Here is an 18017-nt window from a genome sequence, read left to right as displayed (position 1 = left end):
AGAACCACAGTATAATGTCATAGATATATTAAGATATCTTTCCAACCCTTAAAAATTGCGCGATGACATAATTCTTATTGTAGAAGTATGACAAAACTAGCTTGGTGTTTTTCTGTTCCATTCTGGTATGAAATGGAATTGGTATGATTATTAAATCAATACTATTATAATAAAATCATATATGACATTATATACCACATGCCTGTATGTGCCTGCACAACGCTGTCAGTAAAAAAATCATTTGTGTTGCCGGCTCAGGACAATGAAAACAAAGTCTCAGTCTCAGGGATTCCAGCTGAATTCATGTGCAGCTTTCTCTCTATTGCATCATCCATCCATCCATCTTCTACCGCTTTTCTGTTTCCAGGTGGCGGGGGTTGCTGGAGCCAATGCCAGCCAATGTGAGGGCAGGGTACACCCTTGACAGGTCGGCAGTCCATCACAGGACCAACATACCACACACACTCTTACTCAGACCTACGGACAATTTAGAGTCACCAGTTAACCCAAACATGATGTCTTTAGACGGTGGGAGGAAACCAGAGTACACGGAGGAAACATGGAGAACATGGAAACTCCACACAGAAAGGCCCCAGGATGGGGACTAAACCCACAACCTTCTTATTGTGGGGCAACAGGGCTAACCATTACACTGTCGTGCTGCCTCTATTGCATCATATATCTACCAAAATCATATCGCAAGCCTTAGTCTGACTGTGTGAACAGTATGTGTTTGCTCACTATAATACCATCATCCTCAAGGTTTGACAGAAGTAACAGGTAGAGCTTTTGGCTGATGTCTGGTGTCATTATTCACAGTAAGCCTGAAAATTAATGGCTTCAGGTTTAATCATTTTTCCTCTTTAATGCAACATCCAGTCTAGAAACACTTGCAGCAGTCCAGGCCCAGTACTCATGCACAGCAGCCAAAGGTAATTTCCAGTGGCCTGCTTCAACTCAGGTAAGATAAACGGCTTGTTTGTGGGATGTAATTTTGCCATGCGGTTCCTTGAGAACAGGGATAAAGAGAATGATTTATAAGGTGTCCGCGAAGCCTTCTGTCTATCCAGGGAAACTATATTGATCTAATAGGAACATTGTGAACTCCATTGTCAAACCATTCTGACATCCCTCACGCGGCTCATCCATGTCAAAGCCTCCATTCCTCCCTCACATTTATCACTCTAGTTTTTGGCCTTCTCTTTTCCACTCTTTTGTCGGTCTTCATGTGAGTGTTCGTTAGTGCCTCACCATCAACTATGATTAAATGTGTTCAGTCTCCACAGGTGCTGTCACTGAAGCAGATCATTTTTCTGTTTTACAACATTACAAGGTTTCCGAAGAAGAGATCAATTAAGTGGATGGCTGCCATTCAAAAATGAAACTATCAATATCAAAAGTAGAGCTGTATTTCAGCTCTATCAGTAGAAACACTGGCAGCATGGCAGCATAGTTCCTGGGGCCTTTATGTTCTCCCCGTGTGTGTCGGTTTTACTCTGAGTACTCCAGTTTCCTCCCACAATCCAAAGACATCATGTTTGCGTTGATTGGTGACTCTAAACCTGTCTGAGTGTGAGTGTGAGTGGTTGTTGGTCTCTGTCTGTCTCTGTGTGTTGGCCCTGTGATGGACTGGTGACCTGTCCAGAGTGACCCCGCCCTCACCCAGAGTGAGCTGGGATTGGCTCCTTCAACGCCCGCAACTTGGAAATGGATAAGTGGTGGAAGTGAATGAATGTAGAAACACTTACATCACCACTTCAATAGTATAGATTTTGCTGAGGTGTGTGCATTTAAATATATATATATATATACATGTATGCATATATAGTAGGACACAATACAGTAAGACCTGCTGATAACCAAACCAGAGGTCAGTGATCAGACAGAGCTGTGCCACTTGGATCTCACCAAGACAGGGCATGCTTTCAGTTAAAGAATAACAACATATTAGACACTTTACAGCAACATGGATTCACAGCCATAAACACACATCTATCAATAATCTGACATTGTCGTAAAGAATCAATAACCTTCTCCTCGCTGAAGTGCACATTGGCAGCTGCTTAGCGTTAGAAGACAAATAAAGGAGAAGAGCTATTGGTCCGTATTGAATAAAAGCTCAAATCCCTGATGAATTCACCCAGTTTAAACAGCGCCTTTTCTACCGCCTTCATGCTGCTCTTTTTATCACACAAAAATAGCTGCAAGTAAAGGAAAGACAACACTGCATTATGAAGCAGATCATTTCTTCCATCTATTATTCATGCTGCAGACTTACACTCATGGACATGTGATGGGCCACAGCAAGGATGGCGGCTAATGTATTTGTGTAACCTGCTACAAGTATCTGATACTGTTTCTTGGAGTGAGAGCTCAGTGAGATGAAATAGATAGTGAAGCCGTTTTTTAGTTTGCATCTTTGATATTATTCATCAAAAAGGAGCAGGATTGTTGTAAATGCCCGAGAATCACACACCAACTCTGGCTTTGGTTGGACATTGTGGTAGATAAAACGTGATGTATGGAATAAAGTTATTATTAGCATTTAGCGAGTTCTAAGGATGCACATTTTATTCTGAGGGAAAACCACAAGTTCTCTTGCAGTGCCATTTGAACTCTACCCTTGATGATGAATGGTCTTAAAAGACTACAATTCTGCCTCATCTACAGTGTTGCCTTTCTATAGTGTTCACATTACAGGCAGAAACATTAGGAAACATAAGGTTTGTGTTGGAGCAAATAAGAACTGTGAAATAGATATTGTTGATCATTCCAGTCTGAAATTACAAAATCATATCAATTTTTTTGAATTGTATCTACAGTGAAATTGTAAGAAGAAGAGTCACAGGTGTAATTTTCATTAGATTTAATGAAAAAATGGTCTCTATGCATATCTGCATGGTGAAATGAGACCCAAAAATGGTTTTGTTGAGGAATGAATAAAATCTGCCAGAACAGCCCTTTTGCTGTTATGATAAATTAAAAAAAAAAAATGTTTGCAATTGTTGCATGGAAATGAGTGGCATGATCAAACCATTCAAAGGACCACACCCAGAAAAGCATAAAAACATCTTGCATTACCTCAATTACTGGATATATATACATATATATATATACATATACATATATATATATACATATATATATATATGTATATATATATATGGAAATGTGATCTCAAGCTCTTTAATATAGCAAAAGTGTACCACTATTTGTGGTGAAACAGACTGGTATGGTGGGTGTGGATGACTGGGTGGTGGATGGGGGTTTTGGGGGCTGCAGGGTGGCGGATGGTTGCGGTGGCTCTCTGGATTTGGTACCTCATGTGCTCCCACACAGGGTGGTGGGCCTGGGGAGCCTGGGCCCTGGTGATGGGCTCACTCGTATTTAGGGAATGCCCACATGCATGTGTGGTTTCACTTGCCAGCTCATGTTGGGTCACATCATGAAGAATTCACGCATCCTGCCAAAAATGTGCTGACCTGTTCTTTCATTCCATCACTATGTACCCCAGCTTTGACACCTCCACCTATCTGGACTCCCATCTCTCCAGAGATCTGCACAGAAACCCTCTGGACTCTCATAATCCTGAGTGAGGTGACAGGAAAAGCACAGAATCCTTCACTCCACCAGTTCCTACCAGCACCACCTGCTTCCCTTCCTCTGTCCATCCTTCTGCTTCTTGTCTGTCCTTTGCTCCCCCCATATTCACCAGTGTAGCACCCTCCCTGCCACACAAATGTTATTTCACTCAATAAAGATCGACAAACTAGCTTACATGAGAGACTTCTGGTCACACACATTGAAATAATAAAATATTTAGCTGCAAGACTAGAAGTGCATAAATCTCAAAAAAGGTTGGCACACCTGGTGGTGTTAAACTATGAGGACAAATGCAGATTCTTATCACATTGTCCAGCCACATAATTACCGCAGTAACAGGGCTGTATTTGTTGGACAGCATATCAACCCCTTCACCAAAAGGGCTCAATGATTGCAACAGGTTTCTCACGTTATAGATGACATAACACCAAAGTCACGTCTAAATTTCATTCACTACCTGACTCTACAGCAAACCGCTGCTCTTCTCACATCTGGACAGGTAACCAAAAAGCAAACAAACTATGACTGAGGCCAGACATCTCACTGCCAACTATGCAGCGGTGGTATCCAAGGCTGCTTTAAAAATCTATGATATTTTTGAGATGCAGACGTGTGTGTGTGTGTGTGTGTGTGTGTGTCATCATTCAGGTTTGCAAGGCTTTTCTGGCCATGTCCCTGACCGTCACCCTCACCCTGCAACTTCTGCTGTCCATCTTCAACCCTCTTTCACATCAATAATGGATTAACTTGTCTGAACTCCAAATGATGCCTTTTAAACATAATCATGAGTTGCTCTGCTGTCTGACGACCGGCTGGCTGCTCTGTAGGGACAATATAAGGTATCCTTACATAGTCACACCAGGCTGCTCCCATTTTAAGTCAGCTAAAATAATGAACCCTTAGCACGCACACTCACGTACTTATACACACTTCAACACATTCATGTTCACTGCAGACCTTTGACATGGAGAGGGAAATGGGGATGGAAGAGGAAACATCACACTGTGAACATTTATTGAAGGAGACATATACAGAGGGTCAAGACATAAAGAAAGGCGTAAAGGGGAGAAACACCCTCAGTGCTGCTGCGGAGAAGAGATTTTTATCTGTATCCGAGTGTCCATCACAGCCCTTGCCACAAAAAGAAAAAAAAAAAAAAAAAAACAGCCTCACCAAGCATGCATTAGTAGCAGGTTGGCATGCTTTTACATCATAAACCTTTGGTTGCTTTCCCAAAAGCCACATAACTCAAATACACACACGCACAAGCATACACAAGTATAGTACACATGAGTTGACCGGTGGAGAGAGTGGGCCAAGCGCAGTTCTCAGCTCAATGGACAATCCCAGAGTTAGTAAGGGTTTTTAGGTCCAAGCAGCTTACCCAATCATTTATCAGATTAATACTTTTCATGAGAATAAACCAGTAAAGAGATACATATGGAATGTGTTAAACTGTGCTCATCGGAAAACCAAAGAAATATTGCATAACTAATGTCGTGTGTGTGTGTGTGTGTGTGTGTGTGTGAGTGTGAGTGTGTGTGCATTACTGCTTTTGCTTGTGCACATGTTAAATCTGAACGAAAACATGAGGATAAAACATGTACTTGGACTTCTTTTGCTTTTATTCTCCGTTGAAATTATGGTAATTTAGTAAATGTAAGCAAAGCTTATTTCTAATGCAGGACTATGACATGGTATTGCCACATGAATAGCACAAAACCAGACTAGGTCAAAAACGAGTCTATGGCTGTAGCATGTCACAGGAATGAATTTAAAACCTGTCACAGTCACTAGCTGGAGAAATACACTATGTTTTTGGTCGGGCTAACCTACTCATTATTTTGCTTCCATTGCACGTAACCATGGTTCACTCTATGTTTCTTTGAGCATCCCACTGCATCTAATCTCTGTTCACAATATGTGTTTTTAAAAAAATTGCAGTGCAGACTTGAAGCAAACCAACATGGCAAACCATCATTCAGCTAACCAGTGGCCGGCTGGAAACTGGCACATGGTTTTTCCTCCTTTGTGACTGCATTCTAAGTTGTCAGTGAGCCTTACATTGGAGTCGAGCAGATCGATGCTGTCCAGGCTCTTGCTGCGGTGAATGCGGCCTTTGATGCGACGCAGAGAGGGTTTACCCTGGCTCATGGGCAATGAGAGGGTAGAGGTGGCAGGCATTGCCATAGCACCAGCGCCACCAGTGGCACAGAGAGGCTCATCTGAACAGTCTGGAGGACCTGAGGGGGATGTTTCTCCATCTGGTGGGGTCACCCTGCACAGAAAAAACAACCAAAAACAGACAATATTGATAAAGATTCAGGCTTAAAATGCGCAGTAAGCATTTTACTTTTGAAAAAAAGGTCTCTCTTTATCATTTTCTCACCACCATAGTTTCCCTTCTGGCAGTCATTTCATTTCCACTGACAGGAAATCAGTGATGTAGCCATGTGTACTAATTTTCTCTCAACTCCTAATCCTTCCCCTCAGTGCAGTCGCATGACTGCAGAGAGCTGACAGTAATCAGTCTTTAAAGCTGCCCCAATCAATATATTTGTGTGAACTGTTGATCTGTTTTCAGCTCAGTCTCTCATCACTGTCACTTTCACATACATAGTTGAGGTTTCAATAGTGTAAGAGCCACAAATGTTCCTTAGGGAGTTGGTGGAGCCCTAACACAGAGCTAAACAAAATCCTGGAGGGTCAGAATCTGATAAATATTTTAATAGGCAACACATTTGACTTATCGGTTTTATATGTCATTCTTGTATTTTCTTCGTGTTAGGCTGCCCACCAAAGAGTTGCTTGTGTTGCAATGCAACTGCCTGAATGCTCCTGTTACATTTCATTTCATCTTTTTTGTGCTGTATGCACAAGTGATTGCTCATCTTTCAGTTTCAAAGTAACAACCCTGGAGATAGTTTCAAAGCTTTATTTGATATATCATATAGCATATAGCATATAGCAGTGGCTCATAAATGAGGGGACTCCAGTGGGTATGTGATCTGTGTGTAAAAATATATAATATATATAATATATAAATTAAAAATAGTTGAGGGTTTTTTAGCCAAGTTACCCCTAACCATTAGGGGTACTCGGCTGAATAAATTATTAACAGGGGGTAATTCACTGAAAAAAGGTTGAGAACCACTGGCATATAGCATACAGCATATATCCAAGAGTGTCATGTTTCCAATTTCCAATAAATACCATAAAGTTCACAGCGGCTATATTCTCTCAAAATGCCACTCCACACTGACTGCTCCATGTCTGAGGAAAAACATTAAGATGTCTGCTAGGTAAAAGTGACATAATTTTTCTCTCGCTGTCTTTATTTGTTAAAGGACAGCCTTTCCTGTTGGCTGTAGTGACATTCAAGCAAGTGTGAATAATTGGGCTGAATGTCAGTGGGTAGCCTGCAAATGCAGCCTACATATGGAGCATCCTCTTGTCTTCTATTATTAAGCCACAATGAAGCACTTTTGTTTCATTGCGCATGGCTGAAAAAGAAGGGATTGCTAAAAGAAGCATCTTATAAAGCCAAGCAGCAACCAACTCAACCCAGCCACTTATAGAATTTCTACATAACTATGTCAATGGATGAAGTAGTGTAGCTTTAGTAATAAAAAAAAGATGAGTTGGTTAATCAAGAAAAGAATATACTGATTCATCATTCTCAGAAATAATCATCCATTGCATCCCCCTAAACCAATTTATTATATTTGAAATGTACCATAAAGTCATCAATCAGTTCAAAGTCCTAAACAAACGTATAAGATGGCATTAGTGGACAAAAAACTGTTCAGGAAAAAAAGTATACTAAGGGACCAACAACAAACATCATGAAAAAACATTCATATACAATATAACTCAGGATGCAACAATTATGGATATGGTGCATTCAACATGTGACTAACAGAAATAAACACATCACTATTATCACCTCACTGGCAGCCAGTTTGTCTTGATAAGCCCACTCAAGCCCAGTAAATAATTAAATAAGAACACGTTCCTGTAAATGGAGCCAATAAATGTGGTAATGCTGCTACTGGGTATGGAGTAGGCTCATACATATCCACTGACACATCAGCTTGACTGACAGAAGGTGCTGTTTCCACAATATATTTATCATCGTCGTGGTTTGGTGATTTTTGCATAGTTAATTGTGTTAAAAGTCTCATAACACCACTCAAGAAAAGACCCCTCTAAAGTGTGTTTCTGCAATACAATAATGCTGACTACCTGTAGCTGCTCACTTGTGCCAGTATTGTCACAGCATGGTATGGTAAGCACTTCTCACCTGTATTTAGACCTACATGTCCAGTGCAGGATATCGATTTCAAAGTGTGTCTATTGATAAAAGGTTCAATAAAGACAAAGGAGACAGTGTTTCAATTACAACCTCACATTGTAGGAAGTAATTTAAGTCAACATAAAAACCTGAAGGCAAATGTTAAGTATATATTTATCCACACTGCAACCGTCTTTCATGTTTTCCGATTCAAGATTACTTCTCACATACTGGGAAAGGATAGGAGACCTGTTTATAGCTGATTTGATTCATACTGCTGCCTGCTGCCATGTTGTTCTTGTGGGAAAAAAGTCTTTGGCAAAGAAAGCAGCAGCCTTTGTGTCCTGTTGTAATCCTGCGCTTCTTATAGGAGAAGAAAAGGCACAATCATAAATTTTGTCCTGACCAGCAGTCACTGTTTCTAAAAAAAAAAAAAAAAAAAAAAAAGAGTATAGATGTCGACAGCATGTGACTTAAGGAGGGATCTAAAAGATCATCACTCAAGAGAAACATACGACAATGTGAAATCTTTTGTCTAATGAATGTAGCTTCCTTGGAATCAAAGTAAGGATAAAGTGAATCAGAATTTCTAAGGAGGATGTTGCTGAAAGCCTGTTTCTACAATGTCTACAAAAATATTTTATGTACAAACACACTGTCACAGCTCACGACGACAATTAAACAACATGTGCTCTTCCTTTTGAAAACCTGGCACAACCTGCAATTTTTCTTCCTCCGTGTTTCACTGTTAATACTCGAACACCTGAGATTTACACCAGATGTGGAATGAGCCACTTACATGTGGAACAAGGACGGAAGCTGAGCGTTTTGATGAGCTACAGCCTGAGCCAGACAGGTAGTATAAACATCAGTGTATAAATATTGAAACTATACAGAAAACCAGAAAGGCACTTGATGCCAGCTAATGAATGATTTATCATACATGATGCTGCAGGATTTCAGGACGATATATTGAGCCATGCAGGCCAGTGGATTAAACAGGATATGACTGTCTGTGCAGTCAGAAGTTAGTTTCACTTTTCACTGCCTCTGGAGAAACATGGAGAAACTCAAAACAGGCTGGAGTGCACTCACATCGCACACCCAAAGTGACCCCTTCAGTAGAAACATTACCAGCATTTTGTACCACGTAAATAAAGAAATAACAAGAAACATTAGGCGCTGACTGCGGAGAGGTGAAGTTTATGAATATTACATGAGACTTCTGCCCAAAATAGAGAATCTCCCTCCTGCCCTGGATTTAAGAGGTCATTGGCAAAGCTTTACAGATTACCTCATCCCAGAATCTGAGCAATGTGTAAATGTTGTTGCCTAATTTTAGAAAGTTTAGTTTATACAGCAGCAGAATAGTGTGTTCTTTAGTTATAATGTAGTTAGATTTAAATACACTATAACCTAATTATAATTACAGTTGATAAACTGTATAATTACAGTTTAGTTATAATTACAATTACTGTAATTATATCATTGAAGCATCATTGAAAGACCATGTTTAAAGATGTAGTTCATTTTGAGCTTGGAAACAGGAACTGACATGAAACTGTTCTGGAGCTTTCTGCCTTAGCTCTACAAAAGCAGCTGGACTTCGTCAAGGTGTCAAGGAAGACATTCTAAACGGTGATCATAAGACACAATCAACTATGAACTGGACTTTGTGGTAATACTGTGAACTGCTGCTACTACAAATCTGTGAAGCTTTCGAGCCAATTAACAAAAAATAAATAAAATAAATAAATAAATAAATAAAAATGATGAAGTGGGCCTAAATCAAATGCAGTTTCCTGGGGAGACAGACATGAGGCAGGTGACAGCCACACAGGAGAGAGGGAGCAGTCTGTTCCACATAGCACTGCCATCATTGGTGAGTGAATATTACGAAGGCTCTGATTCATTCGTGTTTAATTTGTAATAATCACTTTGTAGTTTGTGTGTAGTTTTAACATCGTATTCATACATTTGATGTATAGTGAGGGTGTCAGAGAAAACAAGCAAAACTCCCATTTTGGGTTTTGGCAGTTTTACAGGGTGACAATAAGACTTTCATCTACAGATAAGATACCTACAAACCTATAACAGGTCGTAATGGCACCTTAACAAGGCAAATATATATATATATATATATATATATGTATATAAATATATAATGTGTATGCATTGTTGTTATGTTTTGTTTGTTTTGTTGTTATGTATTGTACACTGCATAATCATCCACAGCACAGCAAAGTGTCATAATGTTTTCGTTGTATGTTTGTGCAATGACATTAAAGAATCTTGAATCTCAAACCATTAAATTTCATCATGTTGTAACAATGGGTTGTAGAAGGAATTATCTTGACTCAAATTGATAATTTAGTCACTAACCAAACACATATGACTTTCTTAAGAATGCATTCTTATTTAAACCCATTTTTAAAGAGTCTTGGCCTCTCTTTTCGACTCTCCTGTGATCTCAGGGGTTTTATGTTATGATCTATGGATCGACTGCACATTTCAGAACTATTGCTTCCACTTAGCAAAGCCACAGGGACAGAAGCAGGTGTGTCTCAGCCCCATCCTGACACTTAAAGAACAAGGCTCCACACAAATATAGACACGTGTTCTGCAGGCGTTTCAACTAGAGCAGAATTTCTTATTATGCTGTATCTCCATTGGCTTTCTATATCATGTCTATTAACAATGGACTGTACTCTGACAAAAAGATTCCTGACGAGATGCCTTTCCGTCCTGGGATTTGCCTTTGCTCATTTCTGCTGGCTCATCATCTGAAAGTGGTGCATCCAAAATAGCTCCTTTGCTTCTCTTTTTATTTATATTCCTAAACCTTTCAAATTGTTTTTACCCTGCCAGTGTGTAAGTCATTTGCTTTGCTTTCATGTAATCTCACTCATTTGCAGAGACTTCTGTCACACAGGTGGGAAAAATAAAAAGTTGGAACAAAAAGACAAAGTACAAACTAAAAGAGACAAGGGAACAAAGCATCAAGGACGATGGTGCTGAGGGGCAGAGGTGGAAGAACAGGGGCCGAATGAGGAAGAACATAATGTGAATGGACAAAGGACAGAGCGACACTGTCAGTGTATGGCTTAGAGGTCGCCCTGACTGCTTCGTAATGCTTGACTGTTCAGCCAGTAGAGATGGCAGCTGATGAACATGCATCATTCTGCTAAAGGGCCCCCCTCTTACTTCAGAGGACAACTGCTGACAAGAGGTGCATGACACATCCCACTTGATGCAGATAACCTCAGTGACTCTCCCTAACATATGCATGAAACAAATGACTAATATGGTGGTTGGCTAAAAACATCCTTGAATCAGTCAGAGGAGAAAGCAAAGAAAATAAAAGAAATATTATCGAGTTTGAAGCCTGTATTTAACTTTGAAGCTACCTGGGATGAGGAGGAGTGGAAACAAAACACTCACAGTTAGACAGACCTGACAGATGAACAGACCAGATTAGGCCTATAGACATGCATCAAACTATCTGCCCCCTGCAGAGAGGGGGGTGAGGTGCGACTTCAACAAACGCCACTGCTCCCATACATGCAGAACAGATATCAACACAAACACAATCAACCTCAGAGCGCATCAGACTTTTCAGTGTGTGATATGATCTGCGATGAAGCCAAGTTATAATAATAGCGGAAGTGGAAAGCAGTCTGGGTCGCTGGTCAACTTGCTGAATATCAAACATGATGACTCCAACCAAACACACGTTTTCTGCAGTTTACTGCCAATTTAACAAATGCAGGATTTGGTGCCATCAAAAATGACCACCAAGCATAGTACATTTGACATGTGCCTAAATGCACAGTACAAGAGTACTGTCTTGTACTCTTGTGGCTTCAGTGCTTCAACCAAACTCACAGAGAAGCAAATAACAACAATCAGACGTGCGGACTGTCTGAGGTCATTCTGATATGGCAGTCGTGCCTATACTCTGTGCAACAGTGCATGCATGTTCTTGGTGGGTGTTGGTCTCTCCCAGCAGTGAGCCATGTCACTTTGAAAACAATACTGTTGCTTTCAGAGAAAGGATTTCAAGTTGCAGCTTTGGGGAGGATAGGGTCAAGTTAGAGGGCACACATAATTTCTCTGTGTTTTTGCAGATGCTGTGGTTCTGTTAGCTTCATCAAACTCGGGCCCTCAGGATCCACCAAGGAGGTCTGCAGCCTGGTGTGGGGTGACATTGTGGTCAGCACCACCAGCTCTGAGGCCATGGTAGACTCCACTGAAGGGGTCAGTTGAGGTGGTGCAGACATCTGGTTAGGATGTCTCTTGGCTTAAACTGGTAGAATGCTGTGGGGTAGAATTATGCTTTACCTTATGCCACCAGGACCTGCCCACGGCCTTCTCTATTTTAGTGAAAAACATTGATCATTTTGATTCTTTTATTGATTTTATTTAGATTTTTTTTTCAATCAGTCTTTTTGGAACAGAAGACGTGTCAACCTATTTCACTGTCAGTATCAGTGGGGACTATTTCATTTTCAAAGATCCACTTCCACACTACAGTAAATTTCTGTAACATCTTAAAAATAGTAAGAAAAAAATGCTCACTTATTAAAAAAAAATAACGATGACAAAAAGATATGAATTTCCAAAGTAAAGAAACAAAAGGAAAAGGAATAAATCAGGATTTCTGTCAGACTAAAATGGACCCACTCTGCTCTGTCCTTCTCTATTTCTGGGACGGCAGTGATGGATCCCATCTTGTCAGCCTCCTGTGAGGCATCATGACAGTTGAAAGTCACCAGAGGCCGAGAACGTGAGACTCACAGAATCTAAAAGTCACTGCTGCTCCGCATCCGATTCTGACTGGAGATGATGAGTCGCTGATAGGCCTGTGTTACCGTCACTGATGCCAACAGGCTCTTTAAACACCATTACCAGACCCTTAGTTAGCTCCAGAATTATACAAATCCAGACATGCCCTGTGTTAGAACTGCTGTCAGATTCAAAGAGGATGCAGCTGGAAAGGCACCTTGTTATATCCCTGGTACAGTATTTCTCTATGAAGAGAGAAAAATGGGGAATGCCACCACAGAGGAAACACCGTGATTTTTGAATTTCCATTAAAATGACCATATGAATCTAATACTTCAATTGTCGGATCATTATAAAACTTGAGTCTTGGTAACACAACAAACTTTTTGCAATAAAGATTTTCACTACCATACCTTGAGGAGTAGAAAAATGAACGTGGCAAAATTGTTATTCTGATTAAAGAGCTACTACTGTACTTTATTCTACTACCATATCACTGTAGTACTAAGTATCGTTGGGTATCAAACTTCAGGATGTTTATGGACCATTCAAATTGTTCTGACACTATCAAGGACTTGAAGGTGCCTTGTGACTCAATGCCAGGTTTCTGATACCAAAGACGTAGTTTAAAAATAAATCTAAAGTTTAGAAAGTATGCAGTGTGTATTAGGAATCTGTCTGTTCTGTCCACCTACATTAGGATACAGTGTATTTCATTTTCTCTGAAAATTGTACAATACTTAACGCAGATTACTGGACAGAAAATGTACAGTACTCTGTAAATACATGATTTATTTATGTCTCTGGAAAACATTATACTAGCTTGCTCTTTTTCTGCAGCATGAACCAGAGTGTGGCCAATGATTATCTACAATTTCCTCCATATGTCTCCAAACACAACTCCTACATGAAATTGTATATTCTTAGTCTATTGGACTGGTGACCCAGAAGCGGAAAAGCGGTAGAAGATAGATGGATGTATTTTGGAGATCCCATAGAGATTTTTTTAGTAAACGGAAAACATTCAACACGTCACTGTGGGAAAAGTTTTTTTTTTTTTTTCGTCCCATTTATCAGTATTTAAAATCGGACCTGAAAAGTCAACACAAAAGGCCCCAATGGACATACAAACACACAGACACACACCAAAACCAACAGAAATACAAACACACACCACAGGATGCTCAGTCAGCGGGTGGGGGTAAGGGGGTGAGCCATGAGTCAATAAACCCTGTGTAATCTGTTCCCTTTAGTGGCATAAACCATCTGAGGAGATTACAACCATTCTGCCAAAGTAAGAACATGCGAGTTCCTAATGGACACAAACACTGAATACAAACACACGTGCAACTTTGTCTGTACTCTATAAAGATCTGTGGAAAGGAGGATCGTGTGTCACAAGGCAGTCATGACTCATGATTTTAAAATGAGACTTCTTGACTTTAATATAAAGTCCTTTATTTGACCTGAGGGGGGCAGATATTGAGATACTGAGGAGGGAAAAGAGTTTTTCTACATGCCTTTCAGAAAAGTACTGATTATCATGACAGGCCCACCCTGGACTTGGACTCCTACCGAGGTAACTAATGCGTGGCATTGTCAGTTTGTGTGAGATTACGCATCACGTACTTCACGAGTTTAACTGGAAGAGCGGAGGGGGTTGGATACAAGTTGCTAAATGTGTGTGTGGCGTGTGTGTTTGTGTGTTCCTCTGAAGAGCTGGGAGGGAGGATGTGTGGACAGGCAAATCAGAGGGGCTGCTTCATGAGTTTGTGTGCGTGTGTGTGTTGGGGGGGAAGAAGGGACGCTGACTTCATGCATCATTAAGCAGGCAGACTGAGAACACCAGGCGGAGCTGTCACTGTAGAGGGGAGCAGAGTAGACATCTGGCACCCAATACAGGACGATACACCCACATGTTAGGAAGAGCTGCGACCAGTTAAACACACGTAATCAAGTTAATTATTGTTTATGGATCAGCTCAAACTAATTACAGAACAGTGCTTATTACAGATGGTTTTTTTTAGACACAATTCTTTTTTTTTTTTGTTTCATACAGTGCAGTGCAGGGGATTTACAACAAATAAAAACATCACACACCTCACCGATCACCACAGTCTGCACAAACCATCTTCACCATCTGCAGCTGGCTAACAAAATACTGAACTTTTTACATGTGGCCTGAAAGGAACATGTTTTCTGTTTCAAGATACATTAATTCCTCCTTTGCAAAGTGAAGACATTGTGTCAAAGATGAAAATATTTCAGGTGATTTGGTATTGACCCCCGTCCTAACCTCCTGTGGATGAGTCCAAAATGCTCCAAAAGGATGGCATCACATTATTTTATTATCGCCTCAGAAATATTAAGGAAATGTGTGATGTAAAGATATTAAAAATGACTGAAGATGAACTACTTAAGCCTTTTAAGGACATAAAACCACATTACATGTTAAAGCTAAGTGAGAATACGCGCTTGCCACTGCTCTGGTGGAATGGCTCTTCTATTTAATCTACTATCATCAGTCTTGTGCCATCGACCGTATAAATTTCAAGCGTGGTTTTTTTTTTAATATTTATTAAATTTATTATTTTTTTTATTGTATTAGCAATACATGGCACTGTAAGTAGATATAATACATAGCTCTTTAAATAGGGTGGATAAATGGAGCACGACCAGCTCCTTATCTGCACTCTTTAGGGAATAATTCATTACTTCCTATAGTGTTTTGTATTATCATCTATTCATTCATTTTCAACCCTTATTCCTCAGGGCTGTGGGGGATGCTGGAGCCATTCCCAGCTAACGTGGCGGGTGAGGGCTGGTTACATCCTGGACAAGTCGCCTCTGAATGTGTTTCTATATATTTCTATTGATTTAGTTGTCGTTACCGGCTGCTTCAGTAACCTCAAACACTGTCATATATCTATAGTAGAAGTACAATTTTAGACATTTTACTTCTCTAACATCAGTGACAAGCAACTCATTGAGAATGTCCACAGCACCTGAGTCTCTTGTGTGCATGCAAACCTCCTGATTCTGATTCTCAACTTCACACTGAATGGCCACAGACATGGCATGCGAGTGAATACATTGGGTAACTCCATGAAACACACACTGCTGACACACGCTGGCTCAGCTTCCCTTCGTTAAAGTGGCTGTCGGAGGCAATACAGTAATCCTGTTTTAATGGCCAAGCCCCTTCCCCCACCATGATGTGATGGCCACAGACGTACCGTCGCGCCTCTCTTAAGGGAGAAGTGTCAAAACGAAGTTACCACAGTGTCCTCTGCAACACATTTGACAGCAGTCATCAGAGCTGAGAAGAGAAAACCTATCCTTTTCCCCTATGCAATGACTTCTGATTCAGTCATGTGTGTTGCTGCAAGATACTGTGCATGCAAAGTTTTAAAGCTATTCATTTGTATATTTAGGATGAAATCAAAAACACTGTTAGCACATATATTTCAATAAACCAGTGTTTGTCTTCTCATAGTAATGCCAATCTGGAAGGATTATTCATCATGTTCAATGTTGCCTTTGTGGATTAAAGAGGAAGAAGAACTGAATGTGCACGTCATAATAAGAGTCCATTATTAGACTGAGTACTACTCAGGTTTGTCATGCTTCTTTTTTCTTTTGTGTATTTAAGAGGCTCCTAAAAAAGAGGCAAACTTATAGTTTAACTTAAAATGACCTAAAATGAGATCATAACACGGCGCATCAAAAAAGCTGCACATATTTATTATAAATCGCTTGTTTTAAAATATCAACCAACTGATTTAAGAAATGTGCAACTGGTCAGTTGTCTAAGATAACTGAATTTTCACACCCTGTCCAATGTTTAACATCAGACAAGAAAGGTCCTGCATTATGATTGACAGGACCTTTAACCCCAGCAGGATGATGAATCATGGCTCTCTCCCCAATTCTCCGATCATTTAGGGATCAAATGATCTCAACAACGCAGCGCAACAACTGAAATGAGCCATCGGCTGGTAACAGATGTTTTCAAAAGTCAAGAACCGAAATAATGTTGGCAGCTTGGAAAGTGGAGCTGGTGTGTTAAGTGGATGGAGCAGAGTAGACAGAGAATATGTGTGCATGATTAACAAACCTCAGACTTTGATGATGGAATTATATGTAAACACAGATAAATACAGCCAGTGAGAGTCAACCACTGAGCGCAACTCTTATATATTGTGATCAGAATGCAGCTGATAAGAGACTGCTGAATTAATGATCAGTGGAGAATCAGCCGACGTGTTTCATTTTATTATTTTTTTTCTTAGTACATCACGTCACGGAAATAGATATATGAGGAGAGATTTGCCGGGAAAAACACGAATCAAGCAATTTACTCTTAAAAGCGTCAAATGGACGGAGGGGCAGAAAACACGGAGAGCGCACAGGTGCGACCGAAGCCGTTTCAAAGCGGCTGTATCGGAGCTCAGCATTGTTTTCTGCTGTTGTTGTGAACACATCCGCTCCGTCGGCTATTGTCCGCCTCTCCGGCCGCTGCATGTGAAACTCAGCCTCAGCAGCGGGTCACAACAAACAAGGTCCACCGGGCCGAGCGCGCGCACACACACGCACGCACGCGAACGTCCCTGTGGTCCTGGACGGAAGCCTGCTGAGTGTGGAGAGACAGAGAGAGATGGAGACGGAGGAAGCCGACTTCCGCCAACAGCTGCTCGGGGCGAGGGGCTTTCTATCATTATCAATATTACAGTTTTTCTACGGCAGCAAAGGTCAGAGGTCAGTTCCTAAACCCGTTCTCTCCTCGTGAAAAGACTCGGCACCAACACAAGCTAACCCCATCATCCGCCTCCTCCTCCTCCATGTACTCACCACAGCTGTCTCTTGGCGGGGAGGCAGTCTTTGTTGGAGGCTGTCACTCCCATGGCCATCTGCATCACCGTGATGTATTTCTGGTACTTCATTTTGTCCTGTTTCCCTCCGCTTCCCAGCACTCTCACTAACTCTCCCTCCTCCTCCTCCGCTGCTCCTGACGGCAGCTCCGCTCCGACTTCTACTTCTAGGAATCGGCGCGCCGCACAAGCCGCACAGGTGAGCGTTCATCCACAGCTCTGCCTTTACTGTCCCCGACCGGCCGCGAAGTCTTCGCTGTCCAAATGTCCATTTCCACGTCCGAAGGAGTGTTGACAGGGAGAAGGCTCCCCGAGGAGCTCAGCGGAAGGTGCCGCGCCACCGCGACCCATGTCTGCTCTGGATCTCTAATCTCATTAGCGCGTTCAGAATAGATTGGCTAATCCATTCAGTTTTGGCCAGGACCGGATCATTGTTGTGGTCCGACACTCAGCCCCCCTACACA

General features: G+C 41.1%; 1 protein-coding gene across 1 annotated transcript in view; it reads right to left on the bottom strand.

Annotated features, from left to right (window-relative positions):
- The window catches only part of tjp1a (tight junction protein 1a), a 79094-nt gene extending 61469 nt beyond the window's left edge, over nucleotides 1–17625 (bottom strand). Inside the window, 2 exon segments of the mRNA XM_029497402.1 lie at nucleotides 5668–5881; nucleotides 17534–17625. Coding sequence (XP_029353262.1) covers nucleotides 5668–5881; nucleotides 17534–17625 — 306 coding nt within the window.
- Between the last annotated feature and the right edge of the window lie 392 nt (nucleotides 17626–18017).

This window comes from Echeneis naucrates, chromosome 3 (assembly GCF_900963305.1).
Source record: "Echeneis naucrates chromosome 3, fEcheNa1.1, whole genome shotgun sequence".
NCBI classification, from domain to species: Eukaryota; Metazoa; Chordata; class Actinopteri; order Carangiformes; family Echeneidae; genus Echeneis; species Echeneis naucrates.
This window is presented reverse-complemented; position numbering and strand designations above follow the sequence as displayed.